The 20,430-nt window shown below is 57.8% G+C and overlaps 2 protein-coding genes and 3 non-coding genes across 5 annotated transcripts; 1 reads left to right on the top strand and 4 right to left on the bottom strand.

The window, feature by feature from the left end:
* The first annotated feature begins 530 nt into the window (after positions 1-530).
* DHDH (dihydrodiol dehydrogenase) lies at positions 531-3,853 on the top strand. The gene is made up of 7 exons (XM_006274852.4): positions 531-792; positions 1,111-1,222; positions 1,636-1,799; positions 2,621-2,873; positions 2,994-3,118; positions 3,266-3,416; positions 3,649-3,853. The coding sequence occupies exons 1-7, from the start codon at positions 619-621 to the stop codon at positions 3,759-3,761; spliced, it is 1,092 nt and encodes a 363-aa protein (XP_006274914.1). The 5' UTR covers positions 531-618; the 3' UTR covers positions 3,762-3,853.
* A 1,696-nt stretch (positions 3,854-5,549) lies between these two features.
* On the bottom strand, positions 5,550-12,519 carry RPL13A (ribosomal protein L13a). The gene is made up of 8 exons (XM_006274853.4): positions 12,421-12,519; positions 11,972-12,044; positions 10,936-11,001; positions 10,305-10,406; positions 9,605-9,690; positions 9,333-9,392; positions 8,678-8,800; positions 5,550-5,671 (listed from the first exon to the last, which is right to left on the bottom strand). Exons 1-8 carry the CDS (start codon positions 12,433-12,435, stop codon positions 5,585-5,587), a joined length of 612 nt encoding a protein of 203 aa, XP_006274915.1. The 5' UTR covers positions 12,436-12,519; the 3' UTR covers positions 5,550-5,584.
* LOC132251036 (small nucleolar RNA Z195/SNORD33/SNORD32 family) lies at positions 8,947-9,032 on the bottom strand. Its single transcript, XR_009462840.1, has one exon. It is a non-coding gene; the product is annotated as a small nucleolar RNA Z195/SNORD33/SNORD32 family (small nucleolar RNA).
* LOC132251038 (small nucleolar RNA SNORD34) lies at positions 9,477-9,553 on the bottom strand. Its single transcript, XR_009462842.1, has one exon. It is a non-coding gene; the product is annotated as a small nucleolar RNA SNORD34 (small nucleolar RNA).
* Positions 11,526-11,607, bottom strand: LOC132251037 (small nucleolar RNA Z195/SNORD33/SNORD32 family). The gene has a single exon (XR_009462841.1). It is a non-coding gene; the product is annotated as a small nucleolar RNA Z195/SNORD33/SNORD32 family (small nucleolar RNA).
* Positions 12,520-20,430: the final 7,911 nt, after the last annotated feature.

Here is a 20,430-nt window from a genome sequence, read left to right on the forward strand (position 1 = left end):
CAGACTCTCCCCTTTCCCCTCTCTGATCCTGCTGGGCAGAAGACTGGAAAAAGAGAGTTGGAAAGGACTTGGAGGGAGGAAAGCAGCATCAAGAGAGTGGGAAGGAGGGGGGAGCTCTGCCCCCCTCCCCCACACTGGCTGTGGGGGGGTTGCTGGGAAAGTGGGATTAGAAGAGAGAGAAGGGGAGGTGGACTGGAGAGAGGGAAGGGAGGAGAAAGGGAGAGAAACAGGGAGAGGGGAGGAGGGCAGGGGGCTGGGGAGAGGGGAAGTAGGGGAAGAGGAGGATAACCTCAATAGGAGGCACCTAGGGGGTGATGCCCACCTCATCCCTCTACCTGCCCCCCCCCCCGGCCCAGTGGGCACTAATCCCCACCCCCACCTGCCGTCCGCCCCCACCGATCTGCCCCAACCCTGATCAGCTGCCTGCCCTGAGAGGGAGACACAATCCCCAAGCTCCAACCACTAGGGGGGACCTGGACCCCCTCACCCTGCCCTGCGGTGGAGGCAGGCCCCACACCCCATGATGCCATCACCTCGTGATGGGGCGTATCCCATGCTTTGCCCCAGGCGTCCTGGCAGCACCCAGCAGGGCCCCGCCACCTGTGCACCAGATCAGACATGCATCCCGGACGCAGCTCCCAGCCATGGCCCCCCAGCACCGAGCCCTGCCACAGTGCCCCCCAGCCCATGCCCCCCTGGGCCGGGCCCACGCGCTGGGGAATCTGCTCAGCTGGCAAGATCAGCCACGACTTTATCATCGCTCTGAAGACCCTCTCTGCCCAGGAGCACACGGTGGGACCCAGGTGGGGGGGAGGGGATGTCTGGGTTCTCCCCAGCTCTGGGAGGAGAGTGGGGTTGGGAGGGATGTGGGGTGGGTAGCTAGAAGCCAGGACTCCTGGGTCCTTTCCTGGCTCTGGGAGAGGAGTGGGGTCTGCAGGGGGTGTGGGGATAGAAGTGGGGAGGGGCACAGATCCCAGCTTGCATCCCCAGCTCTGGGAGGGGAGTCAGGCTTCAGGGTGTGGGATTCAGGATGCCTGGATCCTCTGCCTTTGAAGCAGGGGGATTTTTCTCTCTGCACTGGGGTCCATCTCACACCCACCCCCACCTCAGGTGGTGGCCATCGCCTCCCGTGAACTCGCCCACGCCCAGGAATATGCCCGGAAAAATGGGATCCCCCGTGCCTATGGCAGCTACAAGGAGTTGGCCAGGGATCCTGATATAGGCAAGTAGGGGTGGAAAGATGGGGGAGGTGGTACAGCCAGTGCTGGGTCAGGCTGGATGTGGGGAGGGGTGGGGGCCAATGGGGCCCCTAGCATGTAGAAGTAAAGCAATACCCAGATACCCAGGTTCTCCCCCAGCTCGAGGAGTGGAAACTGGTGGGTCACAGTGGGTGGGGGTGGAGAGGACTCCTGGGTTCTTTGCCTACTATGGGAGGGGGCAGGGTCTGATGGGGTGCAGCAGGGGGTACAGCCTGGACTCCTGGGTTCCCATCCTAGGTCTGATTGCAGGGTGGGGGGGAGAGGTCAAGGCAGGCAGGGGGAGCCCAGATGCCTGGGTTCTCTCCCAGCAGCAGGGCAGGGGGGTGAGCAGGGTCAGGAGCCCAGACACCTGGGTCCCAGCACGGCACTATTGCAGACGTGGTGTACGTGGGGGTGATCAACCCGCAGCACCTGCCCGTGGGGCGGCTGTTCCTGAGGGCCGGCAAGCCCGTGCTGCTGGAGAAGCCCCTGGGTATGAATGCAGCGGAGGTGCGGGAGCTGGTGCAGGAGGCACGGGCCAGCAACGTCTTCCTCATGGAGGTGAGACCCACCCCATGGCTCCACTGTCCCTCCCTGGACCTGCCTGCCCCAGCCACGCTATCACTGGGGGGCCCAAGAGCCCCCATCCCGGTGCCCCCCCCACTACCCCATACCCTGCCTGCCCCAGCCACGCTACCACTGGGGGGCCCAAGAGCCCCCATCCCAGTGCCCCCCCCACTACCCCAAACCCTACAGCACAGTGCCCCCAGGGTCTCCCATGACCCCAGCACAGCAGACCCACCCCATAATGTGACACCTACTAGTGTCCTCCCAAAGGCATGGTGCCCCCCTAGTGTCCCCCCAGCACAGCACCACCCAGAGCTACCACCAGCCCCACAACACAGTACCCCCAGGGTCCCCCACTACCCATAGCACAGTGCTCCCACCCCATAACACACTTTCTAGTGCCCCCCCACCATATGGTGTTCCCTTAGCACCCCCCACAGCAGTATCCCCCAGAGCCACACCCCCCCCACTGCCCGCCAGCCCTACAGCAGTTCCCACAGGGACCCCCATTCTCCACAACTTACCCACCCCATAACATGGCACCTTCTAGTGCCCCCCCAGCATCACAGTGCCCCTGCTGCCCCCCTAGCACAGCAACCTCAGCTGCACCCCACAGGACAGTGCCCCCAAGGTCCCCCACTTCCCCCAGCACAGCACAGCACAGCACAGCACAGCCACTCCATAACATAGCACTTTCTAGTGTCCCCCCCCTCCCCAACGAACAGTGCCCCTTAGTGCTGCCCCCCCCACCCCAAGCATGTCCCAGAGCCACACCCCACAGCACAGCACCCCTCTTCTGCTCCCAATGTCCGCAGGCTTTCTGGACACGGTTCTTCCCAGTGTCGGGGCGGATCCGGACACTGCTGGCCCAGGGGGCGCTGGGGCAGGTGAAGATGGTACGGGCAGCAGTGGCCATCCACATGAGCAACGTGCCACGGCTGGTAGAGAAGGACCTGGGTGGCGGTGCCCTGCTTGACCTGGGCTGCTACTGCGTCCAGTTTGCCTGCATGGTCTTTGGTGGGGAGAAGCCCCAGAGCATTCTGGCCTCAGGCTTCCTACATGAGACAGGTAAATGGCCAGGGGTGGGGGGTGTGAATTGGAAGGGCTGGGAACTGTAGGTCAGGAGTGAGGGGCACTGGCAGGGCCCCTCTGCTGTCCCCCATCACAGCTGCCCCCTCCCCTTTCCAGGTGTGGATGAAACCACCTCCATCATCCTGAACTACTCCAGGAAGCGCCAGGCCGTGCTCACATGCTCCTTCATGGTGAATCTTCCCAACCAAGCTGCCATAGCAGGCACCCAGGGCATTATTGAGGTATGTCCCCCCACCCCTCCCCCCAGGGGCAGGGGCTGTAGTGGGAAGCCAGGGATGACTGGGTTCTCGCCAGCTGGGAGCAGCTGCATCACCCAGGGGGAAGCCTCCCTTTAACTCCTTCCTCCCTCCACCTTGCATCCTGCTCAGATCCCTGACTACATGTCGAAGCCCACAGACATGCTGTTCAATGGGGAGCGCTGGGAGTGCCCCCTGCCACCCCCCTCCCAGCCCCTCAACTTCGAGAGGGACACAGGGCTGCGCTATGAAGCCCAACATGTACGGGAGTGCCTACTGCAAGGTGAGGGGCCATGGACACCTGGGTTCTGTCCCAGCTGGGATAGGGGGAGAAGAGAGTGGAGAACACCTGGGTTCTGCCCCAGGTCTGCCAGACAAGGGGGGGGGGGGGGGGGGGTGTCTAATTAGTGGGTTAGAGTAAGGAGCAAGGACAGCTAGGGTTCTCCCTGCTGCTGTTGGAGCACAGCTTGCTCTCACAGCAACTCCCAGCACAGCTCTTCCCTCTCCTCCCCCAGGCCTGAAGGAGAGCCCCGTCATGTCCCTGGCCGACAGTGAGCTGGTGGCCTCCATCCTGGATGAGGTGCGGAAGCAGCTAGGGGTGAAATACACCCAGGATCAGAGCAGCTAGGATCACCCCAGGCTGGTGAGGAAGAGGGGCAGGGACCTTTGGAATGTGATAGGGAGACTCCCCAACCCATAAAATAAACCTAGCAAAGCCAAGCTGTCTGTCCCCGTGACTCCCTGTGAGGGAAGGGAGGGAGGGCCAGGATACCTGGGTTCCTCCATGGAGCGCGCACACAAAAACAGCTCAGCAACAGGGCAGCACTCCTGGGTTCTACCAGGAAATGCACTGCCTCCCCCTCCCAATCAATGTTCAGCAGTGCCCTCCCCACCCCCCATCTAAGCAAGGGGTGTACACCAGCTTGCCCCCTCTCCCCATAACCCTATCTCCAGCTCCTGGGTTTGCTCACTACTAGGGGTGGGGCAAGTTGGCCCTGTGTTTCTTCAGACCATCTCCCCCGACCCCACAAAGTGCTGCAGACTCCCAAGATCATGAGGCCAGCTCTATATTAGAGCCCCTTGTTACAGCTATTGACCACCTTGCCTCTCTGCCCATCTCTACAGGGCCACTTAGCTGCAGGCAACAGCCAGCCCCTCCCCAGAGATGGGGGCTTCCTGACCGATTCTAAAGAAGCATCTAACCTAGCAGTGACTGTTTTTAGCAGGCAGGACAAGAAATAAAGCCCCCCACCCCATACTATTCTGATCCCCACCCTGCAGAGACTTAACAGCCTGTGCCCACAGGTGCTGGGATGGAGATGGAGGGTGGGAGCTTGAGCCTCTGGCTGCAGAGAGCAGACCATTTCCCAGCCAAGCGAAGCCACAGCTTTGAATCTGGCCGGGAGCAAGAAAAGGTTAACCCGCCTCTTAGCAGTGCTGCCTGACACCAGCTCTCAGTCCTGCCCACCCAGGGCTCAGGTCACACAGCCACTACCAACACCACTTAGGGTACACAAGCACCACAGGTTGGCCACTCCCAGTCTATGCCAGTGGTACTTAACTTATGGCCTGTGGGCTAAATCCAGCTAGTGGTACACCAGGTTGCACCCCCAAGCCATCCCCATCCTGGATCAAGCCTGAAGACTGACCTGACACATGGGATCCAGCCCACAGACTTGCCCCATGCCACTGTCCTGGGGGAAGAGGGCACAAGTATGCTGCCATCAAAGTAGTTTGGACTACATGACTTACAGAGGTCCTTTCCAGTCCAACTTCTCTATTATTTCCATCCTTGGAAAAGACACTCAAAGAGATACAAGGAAGACGACCAAGTTCCCCTGCTACAGGAAGAAAGCAAGATTTCCCTACAATCCATACAGATCTGACCAGGAGGACAAAAACTCCTTCCAGATGCAAGACATGATCAGGCTAACCCTGAGCAGATGATACCCACCCTCTTTGCAGATAGCACTGACCTAAGACCAATGCTGGCTGGGAGCTGTAATCAGTTAGGGCTGTCTAACTTAAAAGTGTCCACAGGCAGCAGGCCATGTGCCCCCTTGCCATACAGTGTGGGCCACATGCTGTACCCCTCACCATCACTGCTTGCTAGGGGGTGGGGAGACGGGGATGGACACCACCCAGACCCAGAACTCTTGGGTTCTGACAACTCTCTGGGGGCTGCCAGCTGGATGGCCTGATGTGACCCAACCTTGGTTTTCAAAAGAAGCCAGTGATGGCCCCCACCCCTCAGTTAGCTATGCTGCTGGGTAAGATATCCACACCATGGAAGAGCCCAGAGACCCTGCCACTAATCCAGAATCTTGCCCCAGCTTTTAGCTTCTGGAGTTCAACCTCTGTGCAGGGGTGTCCAATACCCAGCCTGCTCAACGGAAAGACAGAAGAGGAACCAAGATGGTTTGGAGGGTGGTTTGTTTTATTTATCAGGGTTTAGATCAAGATACCGTACTGTTTCAGCACATCTGTGTACTTAGCAATCTTGCCTTCAACGTTCTTCTCTGCTTGCTTCCTGAGTTTCTACATGGAGGGAAAATGGGAAAAAGACATGTTAGTTGCGTTTTTCAGGCATAGCTTTTTGCTTCCTGCCTATGTTTTGCCATGTTTATTTCCTGTGTTTCTGACTTTGCTGGATCCTGCACGGGGCTGGGAGGGAATTTAACTTCCTCATACTTTCTGCTATCTGACCAGGGGGGTTTTGTTAAGCCTCCTTCAGGGGCACTGGCTTTTGGGTGCAGCCAAGGCTAGGGATTAGGACTGTGCTATGTCAATGCTTCTGCTAGGACTGCAAGCTGGGAGGTTCCTGGATAGAGGGTTGCCCCCCCTTCTCCCATCCCCCTGTTCAGGGTCAAACCAATTGCCAGACCTGGGGTCAGAAAGAAGTTTTACCTTAGATGGGTACAGATTGTGGGGGTTAGCCCTTCTCTGTAGTAGGAAGTGTGGCCTTCACCTGGGATCTCTTGAGCATTAAACTTTTTATAGCACCAGGACCTTGGCTGCCATGGCCCTCCTGCTTTACTTGCAGCAGGTTTGGGTATAATGTCTTGTGTTGTGTCAGGGGTGATGATAGCTTTGCTAGCAGGTTATAAATGTTTATGGAATAGTTTAATCTGAAGAGAGATGATTCTCAGGCAGGGGGTTGGACTAGACATCTGGGAGGTCCCTTCCAGCCTCACTTCTCAATGAGTCTATGATCTCATGCTGGGCTCTGTACATTATCCAGGCCTCCTCATCAGAAGGAAAAACAGCCTCAAACTGCAGCAGGGGGAACTGAGGTTGGAGATTTGGAGGATTTCTGACTTTTAAGGGTGGTCAAGCATTGGGACAGCCTGCCTAGACAAACAGTGGCATCTCTACTCTTAGAAGTCTTCAAAAGCAGATGGGACAGACACGTGGCTGGGATGGCTTAGTCAGAGAGTATGCGATTTCATGAGGTTCCTTTCAGCCCAATTTCCTTACGTGTGGGGTTCTGATCACAATTTGTTACATGAAGGGTGTGTAAGATCACCAATTTAGTGATCAGAAGGACAGGGAGGGATCTTTGGATAGAGCATGCCTGACCTCACTGCTACTACACAGGTTGCATACCCTAAGCTTCAGCTCTGGTGTTAGGAGCAGACCTGACGTCCTGTCTCAAGATGGCTGCCTGCAGTGGGTGGTATGGCAGGGTTGGCCACTAGAGGGGTGCAGAGGGAAGCTGGTTTACAGAGCAAACTATCACTTGTGCCCCAGGTGGAGAAGGCTGCAGACAGCTGCCCCATGTAAACAGGTGCTAGAAACCTCCCTGCCTCAAGCTTTTCTCCTCACAACCAGAGGCCCCTGCCCCCCATCCCAAAGCCCCATGTTTGCAGGCCCAGAGCCAACAAAGCTCTCCAGGCCAGATCCAGCCTGGTCTATGGCAGTGCTTAGTGACCTTTTCAGGCCATGGGCTGGGAGACCCAGCTTGGGTTGGCAGCTGCTGCTTTCCCACCTCCACTAGCATCAGCTTTCATAGTCAAGGCAACCTCCTGGCCAAAAGCCCCTGCCAGATTTCTGACCCCACACGCCAGCCCCATGTTCCATATCCAGCCCACAGGGTGAGAAGTTTGGTGGTACAGCCAACAGAAGTGGTATTAGTTACCACAACAGCAGTTAATACCACTGCTCAATCCACCAGCAAATTTCTGGCCCTGTGGAGAGCCCCATAAACCAGTGGTTCCCAATCTGTAGTACACATACCACCAGTGGTACGCATTAACAGATTTATTATAATTATTTTATATGACAAAAGTTTGCTGGTGTTAGTTAAGGTTATACAGCTTTAAATTGCTGGTGAACAATCTGTCAGATTTTGGGAACCGCTGAGTATAGGCTATAAGTCAGGTATATTAAAGACAAAAGAAGGGACTAGATGGCCGTATATATCCTGATTTAAGGGACCAGACACACAGCCAGTACCTGGTATAACATGCACACTGGCACATAGCAACCTCCCCTCTCTCATGGGCCAAACTCCAGAGCAGAGCAACTTCAGGGTGATCCTGCCTCAGGCAGGGGGTTGGAACAGAGGACCTTTGGAGGTCCCTTCCAGCCCAACTTCTCTATGATTTTTATGAGAGTCACAGCTTTAAAGCCAGGTCTGCTCTACTTTTGCTACAGAACTCAAATTACTCTGTGGTTGAGCATCACATGTCTGTTCCCTTAGACAAGCCAGCAAGTAAGACATCCTATTCCTTGAGGCTTACAACAAGGATGTCACACATACAGCCTAGAGTCTCTTTATCCAGCCTGCTGGGCTACCAGGAGTTGGGGAGTGTGGCCTGTCACAGAACCCAACAGCTCTGCTTGCCTTAATACCACTGATCCCACCATCCCCACACCACTTTGGAGCCCTGGGGGTCTACACCAGGCCTAGGGAAGAGTCTGACATCCCTAGCTTAGAGGAAAGGTCTGTGTACCCCCATCTTCCCTCCAGCTTGCTTCCCTGAGGGGCTGACTATTTCTTTGGGGAAGCTGGTATGATGCCTCAGATAGTAGGACAACAAACAAGCACCTTATAGCTGAATTTTGTCCACACAACTAGTGCTCAGCAGCATGGGGATGTCTAACCCCCTCCTCCCCAACCCACATAACTTTGGCCCAGCTATGGGTTTTGATAGAGGAGTATAAATCAGTTCCCTGTGGATGGACCAGAATTCGCAGCTGAATCCTTAGGCTGGTATAAGCCAGTCACACTGTGTGTGTTAAGCAACCCTCAGACCCAAGCAACACAGCTTACTGCAAGGGAAAAAAAGTGAGTAGTTGTTCAATTCCTTTGAGTGAAATCAGCTGCCTTTGTGTAAGCATATACAGCAGTGAGAGCAGGGCAGTGTGGATGCAAACAGGCTCCCAGACAGACACTGAGCTTCCTTAGCTAAAATTCCCTGCATAAGATCACAGGACAGAGATGCATTTCTTAAGGAGGAAGAGATGCAGGTTCGGTGGCTTAAGAGAGATACACAGCTGAGTGGCAGAGGCAGGGACTGAAGAGCTGCCTGCAAAACTCACCATCAGCTTCTTCTTTTTGTTGTAATGGAGCTTGGCTTTCTCCTTGCGTTTCTCCTCCAGCGTGGCAGTGATGGCTTGGTATTTCCAACCAACCTCATGGGCCAGGCGTCCCAGGTAGGCAAACTGGAAGCGGAAAGAGAGACCAGGATAGAACCCAAGCATCCTAGCTCCCCGCCCCCCAACCACTAGCCCCCACTTCCTTCCCAGAGCAGAATCTGTCTCCCCCCCACCCATTCTAATAGCATCCAGAGCCTGTAGCACACCTCAGGGTGGTCTCAGATGGTAGTGCATGTAATAAGGTTGTCTCATAGTCGTGAAACTCAAAAAGAAGTGTGTTAGCATCATCACAGACCTCAGGGGCCAGCTCCTGGCATGATGCCTGGACATCAACTCCCCTCTGCCCCAGCTACGCCACCAGAGAAGCCAGACAAAACCACTGCACAGCTAGCAGCTCCCTAGGCCAGTCACACAACTTTGATAGCCTCTCACCAACCCTCCCACCACAGTCCCCTGCTCTCAGAGGTCTGTGGAATTCTTCTCCCAGACACCTGCAGGACTAAGAGCAGGGAAACTCCCTGCTTCATGACAACACCCTGGCACAATGTTCCAGCCAAAGAAAGGAAGAGCTTTGGGGGTGGCAGTGGGACATACATACCTTGCGGGTTGGTTTGAGGCGAACAATCTTCAGAGCTGCAGGCACCACCATGCGCTTCCTCTGCGTGGGGTGGGGGGAGAAGAGGAAGGAGAGCATCACATCAAGGAAGGGGAAGCAGGGATGGGAAGCAGGAGGTATAGGTGGCGGCATCTCAGTGTTTGAAGGATTTTCTTCTCACGAGCCATCAAACAATGTAGGTAAATTAGAGCATCACAGACGCGGGGTGGGAATGATTCTGTCCCTCCCACCCACCCGAGGGCACCATGCCTCACCTTGTCATAAGGGGGCGGGATGCCATCAAACACCTTCAGCCTCTCCAGTGCGGCCTGCCCTCGCTTGGTTTTGTGGGGCAGCATCCCTGCATGGAGAGGAGGCCTGGTTAGCAGAAGGGCAGGATGGGGTACAGAAGGCCTGTGCTGGGGCTGTCCTCTGCTCCATTCTTTCCACCAGGGGCAGTAAGGGGCATGGCTGGGGCAGTTCTCACCCTCTTCTTCACCTCCCCCTCAACAGAGGGGGGTGGGAGGGGAAGGATTCATAGGCATGCCCCTCCTTCCCAAGCCAGGAAGGGGAAGCCAGGGGGAGCACAGCCAGGGCATGTTGTACCATGGCTGTTCTCTGCCCCTCCCTGAGGGAGGCATGAGAGGGGCAGTTATGCTTCCCAGGCCACCCAGGGACCTTGCAGTGACCTCTCTAGGACTGCAGGGGTTAGAGCATTTACACTTGCTACCCCAAAGTTAGTAATCACACCCCCAGCATCTCCTCTAACCCTCCCCCCCTCCATCTTCTGACCCACCAGACTCCACAGCCCTCAGAGCTGGAATAGAACCCAGGTCCCAGACACTGAGCTCCCAGCCCCCCTGCTCCAAATCCAGCCAAACCTACTCCTCTCCCAGAGCTGGGGAAGCTCACTGAACAAAGAACCACCCCAACTGGTCCTTTAAAGGCAGATGCATCCACCCATAGGGATGTTACCTCGGACAGTCCTCCAGAAGATGCGGCTGGGGGCACGGAAATGGTACGGGCCACGGGAAGGATTAGTGTTCATCCTCTTGCGAAGGAAGGCCAGGTACTTGACTGGAATGAAAGCAGTGCCCAGGGGAGGGGTTAAGGATTAATCTATACCTCTACAGGGAGGAAGGACACCTGGGTTCCATTCTTAGCTTTGCTACAAATCTGCAGGACATAGGCATAGCCCTGGCTCATCATGCCTCAGTTTCCCCTTCACCACTCTAAATCTATACAGGTTCAGGAGCAGTGGGCAGGCACTAGATTCCACAGACCAGAAAAAGGAAGCAGCCAGCCAAGTAGAGAACACCTAATGCTAGTTCAGGGCTATATACAGGGTCCCTGTGTCCCCCCTCATCAGGGGCCACCAGCTTCCTGCACACAGGCCTCAGTTCCAAGGAGAAGTCTCTCAGCCCAACGGTTGCAAGAGGGTGAAGAATCAGCACCATGAAATGCTGTGTCCCGGCTGTGGCAGGCGGGGAAATGCTAGGCTGGAAAAGGACCTATGAGTCCTGGCTCCAAGGTCCCCTGCTTCCCACTAGAGCCAGGTCAGAATCCAGTCATTTCAGCTCCCACCCCCACTTGCAGAGGTACTTACGTTTGTTCCGGTAAAAATTTCCAGAGATGTTGATGCCCTCACATCTCACTACCACCACCTTGCGTCCTAAGAGAAGGCAAAGGGAGATAGATGGTAACAGGGTCTCTGAGCAGCGTCAGACCATACACCGGGGGGGGGGTAAGGTAGGTACATGTCAAGTAAAATTCCTAGCCCAATCAAGCGACTACAGAAAGGCACAAGGTCCAAAACTCTGAAGGCCCAGAAGGATTGAGTCAGACCTGCCTGGTGCTCCTCCAGGGGCTAACAGTTTGGCTAGGGGTGCAATCAGTGGGCCATAACTGGGGCGGTTTGCAAAAAGCAATGGACTGGGCAGACAGCAGAGCCTCGAACCATGAAGCCTCAAACCTCACCAACAGCACAGACCTCAGCATACGACTACTCTGATGACCTAACCTACAGCAATGGAACCCAGGAGTCCTGGCCTGCAACCCCCAGCCACTTCACAATGACCCACCAGACACCACCCAGCTAGGACAGAACCCAGGTGTCAGCTCCCAGCCCCAGCTTGTTCTAACCCACCCAACCCTGCTCCCCTCCCAGAGAGAACCCAAGTGCCTAGGCTGCCAGGAGCTGTCTCAGATGGTAGTGCATGGAAGAGGTGTTCTCATGGCCGTGAGACTCAAACACCGAGTTAGCATCATCACAGACTTCCCTGCTGGGCACAGACAGGGGCTCCCCCTGGCCCTACAAGGGGGGGAGAGTTTCTCCCCCACCCCCAAAATGAGACTTTAAAAAGTCTTTCAACTTTTCTCTGCATCTAACCTGGACAAAACAAACTATTCCAAACAAGAAACTTTACTACACCTTCAGGTCTCCTGCCAAATATGAATCTTCATTTCTACCTAGGAGAAGTTTTACAATCTCTGCCCTCTCCTATGTCCGACGAAAGGCAAGTGTGCACAAAAGCTTGCAAATAAGTAACGTGATTTCTTTGCAAGTCACTGGTTGGTCTAACAAAAGACATCATCTCTTCCATGCTTTTTGATGCCTTCTTCCCCCACCCCCAAACACTTACCCAGCAGGACCTGCTTAGCGACGATGGCTGCAAGGCGCCCCAAGAGGTGGCCACGGCCATCGATGACCAGAACCTGGGGGGGAGGGGGAAAGAGGTGGACGTCATTGGGGGCTAGGGGAAGAACTTGGCAGAGAAATGGAGACCAGCAGCCCCCCATTCCCACAGCTGGAGATGGAGCCCAGCTTGGTGCAGGCCTCAGGGGGCCCCAAGCCCTGCCCCTGCGGACCCCAGGGGAGCCCCCTCCTACACAAGACCTGCCTGGGACCAGATCCCCAGGCAGTGCCCCACGCGGCAACCCTTAAGCCTCCCCCGCACGGCCCGACCACATGGGCCCACCCAGGACCCCGCAGAGCCACACTGGACCGTTCCCCCAGGACCCGCCCCCACTGCCGGCTCCCCACGCGTGACCCCGCGGCCGGAGTGGAGGACGATCACGGTCCTGCACGAACCTTGAGCTCCGCCATCCTCGCCGGCCGCACAGGAAAGAGGCTCCACCCCGCGCCCGCTACGGGGTCTCCCCTTCCGGGCGGGGAAGTGCACAGGGGCGGAAGTGACCTCACAGCCGGACGGAAGTATCGAGGCCTGAGGAGCCGCACTTCGTAGCCCGGAGATTACATGGGGCCAGGGCGGAAGTGAGTGGAAGCGGGAGCCGCCATTATGGGCAAAAGAAAAGAGGGGTTGGGACCGTTAGGGGTGAAGTCGGGCGGAAGTGCAGCCTTGTCCGGCGAGGGCAGCGCCGAATGTCGTCTTAAACCCGGGCGGAAGTCGCTGCCTAGGGGGCACCATTAGAGCACGCGCCCCGGAACTACCGGTATATAAAGCGAGATTGGGGGGGGTGGAAGTAAACCTACGCCCACCTCATGTTTATTCAGATACGTGAATCACGTGCCTCTACGCACAGAGACTGCAGCCAGGATGGGGTGCGGGAGTGGGGCCCCAAAGTGACAGGGGGGCGTTCTCCATAGGGAACCCACTCCCCTCCTCCCAGCAGCAGGAGGCCTCATCACCCCTCTCCATTGCCCCCCTGACATCACAGCCAACCCCCACAAGCCCCAAGGACCCCCCATCATCATAGCCTCCTCCTAAGCCCCGCTTGCAGACCCCCAGCCTTCAGCCCACCCTGACATCATACCCAGAAAGCTCCCCTGTGATGTAACAGGCCCACCTTTTGCCCCAGCCATGATGTCACCACCTCCTAGCCTTCCAAACCGCAGCCCCATCTCCACTGCGATGTCATATCCAGCCCCTCTGACATCACAGTAATTTCTTCTGGGCCCAACCTCTGCCCTACCCTGACTGTCACAGCCCCACATCACAACCCCCCCAGGAACCTCCACCCCTGTGACCCAGAGGCCACAGCCAGACCAACCCCCCAAGAAACTCCCCAAGTCCCCTGTGACATCACAGCCCCACCCCCACCTTGATGCCCCAATGGGACAGAGACCCCAGCCCCACCCACACTGTGGCCCACTGCACAGGGAAGCATCACCCCAGACACCCACCCCTGCCATCTGTCACAGATACACACACAGGGGGTCTCCACACGCATCTTTATTGGGGTTCCTGGCGGGGCTGGGGGGGGTCAGACCCGCTCTTCAGTGTATGTCACCCCCAGCTGCTGCCACAACTAATTCATGATGGAGGCAGCCAGCTCGCTCTCGGCCAGTGGCAGGATGGGGCTCTTCAGGCCTGTCAGAGACAGTGGGATGGGTGTCAGTGTGGAGGGCATCAGAGCTGTGAGCTTCCCCCCAGCAACGCCTAAACCTGGGATCTACCAGCCAGTGCTGCGAGCTTTTCCAAACAGTGCCCTGGCCCATCACCTTTCAGCAGACACTAAGTTGAGGGGGCTGAGAGCAGGGTGGCAGTGGGCACTCCTCCAGTTTCCGATTCACTGCCAGCTCCATGGGGCACCACAGGTAATCCGGGACCTATTGTGGGAGAGACACAGCACCCCAGGGCTCAGCACAGGGGCACAGCTTGGGATCCAGGATGCCCAGTTTCCATCCCCATCTCTGGCAGGGGAGTGGGGCCTGCTGGGAGCCAGTATGCCTGGGTCTAGGCTGTCCCATTGACTTTCTCCTTCCTTTCTTACCTTAATTTCCCCTCCTGGCCTGATACCTGGAGGATGCCCTTGGTGCAGCCAACCTCTGCCTGGTTAAGCAGCTTCACCACAGTGGAGCATTTGAGCACAGCCTGGCACTTCCCTGAGTAGTTCAGGATGATGGAAGTGGTTTCATCCACACCTAGAAGGGGAGGCAGCTCCGATGGGACCCTCTATCCCCCCAGCCCTGCCAGTGTCCCTTACTTCTGACCTGCAGCCCCCAGCTCATCCCAAACCCTATGGGTGCTCCTTACTTCCACCCCCACAGCCTCATTACCAGTGGGGCACAGGAAACCTGAGGCAGTGATGGACTTGGGCTTCTCCCCGCGGAAGACCATGCAGGCAAAATGGATGACATAGCAGCCAATGTCCAGCACTGTGCTGCCACCCAACTCTTTCTCCACAATGCGTGGGACCCCTGTGATGGGAGCCTCAAACTCTTCCCTTAACAGCTTCTCTTCCCTGATCCCATCCAAAGACAAGAGCGACAGGATCTGCTGGGAGGCTGGGAAGAAGCAGGTCCAGAGCACCTAGGGTGGGGGGAGGACAGGGACAGCTGAGGGGGCTGCCGTGCCATATTGCAGAGAGGGTTGGGAGGGGGAGCTGCACTGCAGGGGGTTCCTGCATGGGGTTCCATGTCTCACCTCCATAAGTAAGACCCCACTCTTCCAGGCCTCCTGGGCCAGCTCCCATACCTCAGTTGCATTCATGGCCGTAGGCTTCTCCAGCAACACAGGCTTGCCAGCCCACAGAAACAGCTGCCCTGTGGGCAGGTGGATGGGATTCACCACCCCCAGGTACACCACATCTGCAACAGTGCAGTCAGCTGGGACCCAGGTGTCCAGGCTCCACTCACCCCCAACCCCTTGCCCAGAGCTGGGACAGAACCCTGAATCTCAGCCCCCCAACCTTCCCAACCCATCAGCCCCACTTCCCTCCAGGGTTAGGAGAGAACCCAAGTGTCCTGGCTTCTATGTCCCTGCCTGTAGTGTCCCACTAGCCCCCACTTCCCTCCCAGGCTGGGAGAAAATCCAGGCATCTTAGTTCCTGCCCCTGCACCCTCAGCTGTGACCAACCAGGCCCTATTTCCCACCCAGAGCTGGGAGAGAACCTAATTTACCCTCCAAATCCCTGTGGCCTTACAAAGCCCAATCCCCACCCAGTGCCCCAACCACCCCTCTCTGTCATAGGGCCCTTGCTCCCTAGACGGGCTGGATCTGCCTTGCCCCAAAGGATCTCCCTTCTCCCCCGCCATCCCAATGCTCATCCATGTCAGGGTCCTTGGCCAGCTCCTCATAGCTGCCATAGGCAGGATCCTGTGTTTCTGGGCATATTGCTGGGCATGGCAGAGTTCACGGGAGGTGATGGCTGCTACTCGGGGGATAACATGGACCCCAGCAGAGAGAGAGAGAAACCCTCTGCTTTCCAGACAGAGAACCCAGGCGTCCTAGCTCCCAGATCCCCAAACCCCACTCGTCTCCCAGAGCTGAGGTAGAACCCAAGCATCTGGGCTTGCAGCTTCCCCCCACCTCAACCTACCAGACCCTGCTCCCTTCCCCGAGTGCGGATAGAACCCAGGTGTCCTGGGCTCCCAGCCCCCTGCTCTACCCTGCCAGAATCCCACTCCCCTGCTAGAGCGAGGAGAGAACCCAGGCACCCTTGGGCCCCAAGCCTGATCTTCTGTCCCCTGTGAGTCCCCCCTATGGCCCCCTGGGACTGATCTCCCCACAGGAGCCTTGAAAACTGCCCTGCAGCCACCTCCCCGCATTTCTTCTCTGCTCCCCAAATGCGTCCTTCACCCCCAGCCCCTCCTGCCCCCTCCAGATACCTCCTGCCCCCAAACTGTTCCTGCCCCTACAAGGTCCCCTCTGTCCTTAGCATCACCCCCCCTGAACCTCCATTTTTACTGCTAGGTCCCCAAACCCACTGCACCCCAGACTTCTTCCTGCACTCACCCAAAACCCCTGACCCCCCCCCCAGCTCCTGGCACCCCAAGTCTGTGTCAGTGCAGAAGGGAATCTGGGGTGCAGCAGGGGTAAATTCTGGGGAGGCAGCAGGATGTGGGGGCAGGGGGTACTTCTTGGCCTGGGGTACAGCTGATACTGGGACCCACAGGGAAGTGGTAGACAGGCGGGGGGACCCAGCAATATTTCTGGAGTGCAGATTTGGGTACCAGAGGGGTCACTGGGCATCCTGACATGTTTGGGGTTAATTCAGGGGCGCTTAGGGGGTGTAAGGGGTTAATTCCACCCTGGAATTAACCCCAAACATGCCAGCAGCCCCCCAATACCCCAGATCTGCTGGGTGCCTCAGCCTGTCCAGAACCCAGAGACTGCCCTGTGGACCCCCTGATCAGCTGTACCCCAGCCCCAAAAGTACCCCCTGCCCGCCACATCCTGCTGTCCCCCCAGAAATTACCTCTGGCTCCCTTATTACTGCTTCATGTCAGAATCCCACCCCCACACAGACCATTGTACTAGACTTGTACCTGCTCCTCCAAATCTCCCTGTGCCCCCATAATCCCCCATCCCAAAATTCTCTGGTCTTGTACCCCAATATGGCCTGCCCCCAGAGGATCCCTCAAAGAGATCCCCACACTCTATCCCCACCCATCACCCCTGGCTACCTGGCTCCAAGCCCCTCCCCACCCCCCACACTAACCCAAATCAACCTAAATCTGCCCCAGATGACTATCGCCTCCCACCCCCTACCAACTCCTGTCTCCTTAGAGCCCTGTGCTTCCTCAAACCTTGGGCACTCCAAGTGACAGCTGCCCTCTAAGACCTCACCACCAGCCTGCCCCCACCCATTGTGCCAATCCCAGCACCCCTAGAAATGCCCTGATCACCCCACCCCTGGGCCCCATTATTATCTTTAATCACCCCCTCGACGCCACCCCGCTGTCAGCCCTGATCACCCCGCCCCACAGCATCCATGATCACCCCCATAACACCTTGTTATCATCCCAATCAACGACCCCACCCCCCCGTAGCACCCTGCTATCACCCCTGGTCACCCCACCAGAGGGCACCCTCTGTCACCCTGAACACCCCCCCCTGAAAGCACCCCAGTCAAGTCTGATCACTTCACTCCCAAGACATCTGGTCTCACACCCCTAAACCCCAGTCTTGCCCCTGATCACCCCAACCCTGGCACCCTGCTCTCACCCCGATCACCTCCAGGACTCCCCTTGCCTTCTGCCCCCCAAATTTTCTACAACTCTCCTGGTCCCCTCCCTGCACACACAGATCCCTGTTCCATCTAAATCTCCTGGCACCTGGAATCCCTCAGCCCCCCCCCCCCAAACTCCCAGCGCCTCTGGGCCCCCCAAAATCCACTGCTTCCCAGATGTATTCTTCCATGCCCCTAGATCCCCCATGCCCCTTACCCCTCACAGCCTCCCCTGCCCCTCTGTCCTCCCCAATTCCTTCTCCCAGTCCCCAGGGACCCCCAAAATGCCCCCAACCCCCAAAGGGTTGGGGGACCCAGGGACCCCCAAAATCATGCCCCCCAATCACACTGTGTGCTCCTGGGCCAGGAGGCTCTTCAGAGCAACGAGGAAGTCATGGCTGATTCTGCCCACAGAGCAGATGCACCAGTGTGTGGCCATGGCTGGGAGTGGGGCTGGGAGCGGAGGGCAGAAACCTGCAGGGGCCCCAGATGGGCCGTGAAAGTTCAGCCCCCTGCCCCAGCTTCCCCCACACCAGCCACCAGGGGGCAGGCACTACCAGAGGTGGCCTGTGGCCTTCCTGGCAGCGCCCAGGACACCTGGGTTCTCTCCCAGCTCTGGGATGGGAGGCTGGTGGTTTAGAGTGTGGGGGGATGGAGTCAGGACTCTTGGTTTCTTCTATCGGGAGGCGGGGGGGGGGCTGGCAAGGGGCATAGGGTGTGACTGGGTAGAACAGGGGGAGCCAGGAGCAGAATACCTGAGTTTTGTCCCAGCTCTGTGGGGAGAGGGGGCAGGGAGCCCAGAAGCCTGGGTTCTCTCCCAGCTATGGCACAGGACAGGGGTTGGGTCCTCACCCCTACACACTTCTGCTCCCTGACGGGGCGGGAGGCTATTTATCCCCAACCCTGGTGCTTGGGGGCTGGCTGGGGCAGGGAGTGCTGTCAATAGGAACAGCCTGTCCCCTTCCAGGCAGGGAGAGGAGCTCACGTTGCCCTGACTCAGCTCTCAGAAGCAGGGGGATCGATGGGAGCAGGAGGGGAGGCCAGGCCTACTGGGACTCAGGTTTCTTAATCCTCAGGGTTATAGCCACCTTCCAGGAACAGAGCGCTAAACACAGAACCCAGGTGTCCTGGCTCCTAGCCTCCTGCTGTAACCCACCAGACTTGCCCCCCAACCCCCGGAGCTGGGATAGACCCCAGGCATCCTGGCTCCAAGTTTCCCTGCTCTAACCCATCACACTCTGTGTCCCTCCCCAGCCCCTCTTTCCTTCCAGAGCTGGGAGAGGATCCAGGAGTCCTATTCCCAGCTCCCCTGCTCTAACCCCCCCACCCCCTTCCCCCAGAGCTAGCTGTGCTCACACCTCCTGAGCTTCCAGGCCTCAGCCCCGTTGGGGGTGGGGGTGATGCTGCCAGGTGCATTACCCACTAAAGCTTGTGATGGGGAGGGGACAGATGAGGTGTGGGGCCCAGCCCCCACCCCCAGGCTGCCTCCCTCCCTCCCGCCCCACTTGGCTCCAACCCCTATGCTTTGCAGCTGGGAGGGCTGTAGTGGCATCAGCACTACCAGCATCAGCAGCTACCTCAGCACTGCACCTGGGGCTACGGGGGCAGGGAAGGGAGGGACATTGGTAAATCAGCTGTCTGTGGGGGGGCAAGGGACTGTGGATCTGGAGTAAGGGGCACTGGCAGGGCTAGGTGGGGGCAGGGTGTTGTGGGTTGGGAGTAAGGAGCACCAGCAGGGTTGTGGGGAACAGGGCCATCAGCAGGGCTGGGGGAGCCCAGGTCTGGCGATTCCCATCACCCTGGGCCCTGTATCTTTCCTCCATCTCAGCCTCCACCCCTGCCTAGCTAATCCCCAGGCCATCTGTCCCCTGATCTAATCTCACAGCATCTGACAGCCCACGTGACAGCTCTCACCCCCAGCCTCTCCCTTCCACGGCCTGCTGCTACCAGCCACCCCCAAACCAAACTCCACTCCTAACACTCAGGGCCTGATCCTTTGCATAGGGAGAAGAAATCACACCTGGGGGACCAGCCTCCCCATGGAGGGGCAAAGCCCCCTGCCCCATTCCTACCCCTCTAATACCACCCTAGGGCTGGCAAACCCTAGAGGAGAAAGGCCCCTGTCTCACCCCCACATTCCCTGAGCCAGCCAGTGCCCATCCTGGGAGGGCATCTTCAATCCCTGGAACGCCTGCCTGGCCCAGTGCCCATCCTCACATCCTGCCCAGGGGACCAGCCTGTGCTCCACCCTCGTCCCATGAGCCAGAGGATCACAGCATTGGAGCTGTCTCCACAGGTGTGTATCTGCTGCGCCTCACAGACACCCCCAACACCTGCTCCTTCTCTCAGCAGAGGGAAATCCTGGTACGCACCAACCTCGAGGGCACCAGGCCACAGCTCCTTCCCCATTTCAAGAACCTCCTGCTGAGGGTCTGGCCGCTCTTCTCCCTACACCAATTTTTTTACGTATTACTCATGCGTGGCCCCACCAAGCCCTGGGACCTCCTGGCCACCCTCCTCCTGGCTGTAGCTAAGCTGGCCATCTACCAGACCAGGAAGGAGGCTGGGGTGGAGGAAGAACCCCGACAGCTATGGGACTGTCTTCCTGTCCCTCATCCACACACATCTCCAGGTAGTTTCACTGGGTGACATCTACAGGCTCCTTGGACTTGTTCAGGGAGAAGTGAGCACTGGCCCATGTCCCTCTCAGAACCATTGTTATAAATCCAGGACCATCACTCCCATCCCTGGTTTCTCTTTAGCTGTCCCAAGGAATCACTTGTTACACCCTTACCTGGGAGCTGGCACCCCTTTCGAGGGGCAAAGCCCCTTGCCCCGAGCCAGCCTGAGCCAGCCCATGCCCCACCCTGTCTGGCTCAGAGAGGGGCTTATAGTTCTGAGCTGGCCCACCAGTGTTTGTGTGTCACAATAGGCCAGCTGGACCCAGGGCAGCTTTTTATAGCAGCAATCCCCTGCAATCCAACGCTGGGATCAAGTCACTTCCCAGAAACATGGAGCCCAGCTTGCATGTCCGTGTCACCTGTGGAGCTGAGGGCCAGGCTGGGCTAGCTGTGAGCTGTGGGTCAAGAGTGAAGGGGACCAGCAAGGCTGGGAGGCCTGGGCTGGCAGGGGACTGGGAGCCAGGAGGGAGGGTAATGATCCCGGCTGGGCCATGTTTGCTGGCAGT

The sequence above is a fragment of the Alligator mississippiensis genome, chromosome 5 (assembly GCF_030867095.1).
Source record: "Alligator mississippiensis isolate rAllMis1 chromosome 5, rAllMis1, whole genome shotgun sequence".
NCBI classification, from domain to species: domain Eukaryota; kingdom Metazoa; phylum Chordata; order Crocodylia; family Alligatoridae; genus Alligator; species Alligator mississippiensis.

Excerpts from the sequence above, each read along its gene's own strand:
- RPL13A (XM_006274853.4), bottom strand. Across the intron at positions 9,393-9,604 it reads TCCCGCCCCCTTATGACAAG|AGGAAGCGCATGGTGGTGCC; the intron begins GTGAGGCATGGT and ends CACCCCACGCAG. Across the intron at positions 5,672-8,677 it reads ACAAAAAGAAGAAGCTGATG|AAACTCAGGAAGCAAGCAGA; the intron begins GTGAGTTTTGCA and ends CCCTCCATGTAG.
- DHDH (XM_006274852.4), top strand. The coding sequence starts at position 619 with ATGCATCCCGGACGCAGCTCCCAGCCATGGCCCCCCAGCACCGAGCCC. Across the intron at positions 793-1,110 it reads TCTCTGCCCAGGAGCACACG|GTGGTGGCCATCGCCTCCCG; the intron begins GTGGGACCCAGG and ends CCCCCACCTCAG. Across the intron at positions 3,417-3,648 it reads ACGGGAGTGCCTACTGCAAG|GCCTGAAGGAGAGCCCCGTC; the intron begins GTGAGGGGCCAT and ends CTCCTCCCCCAG.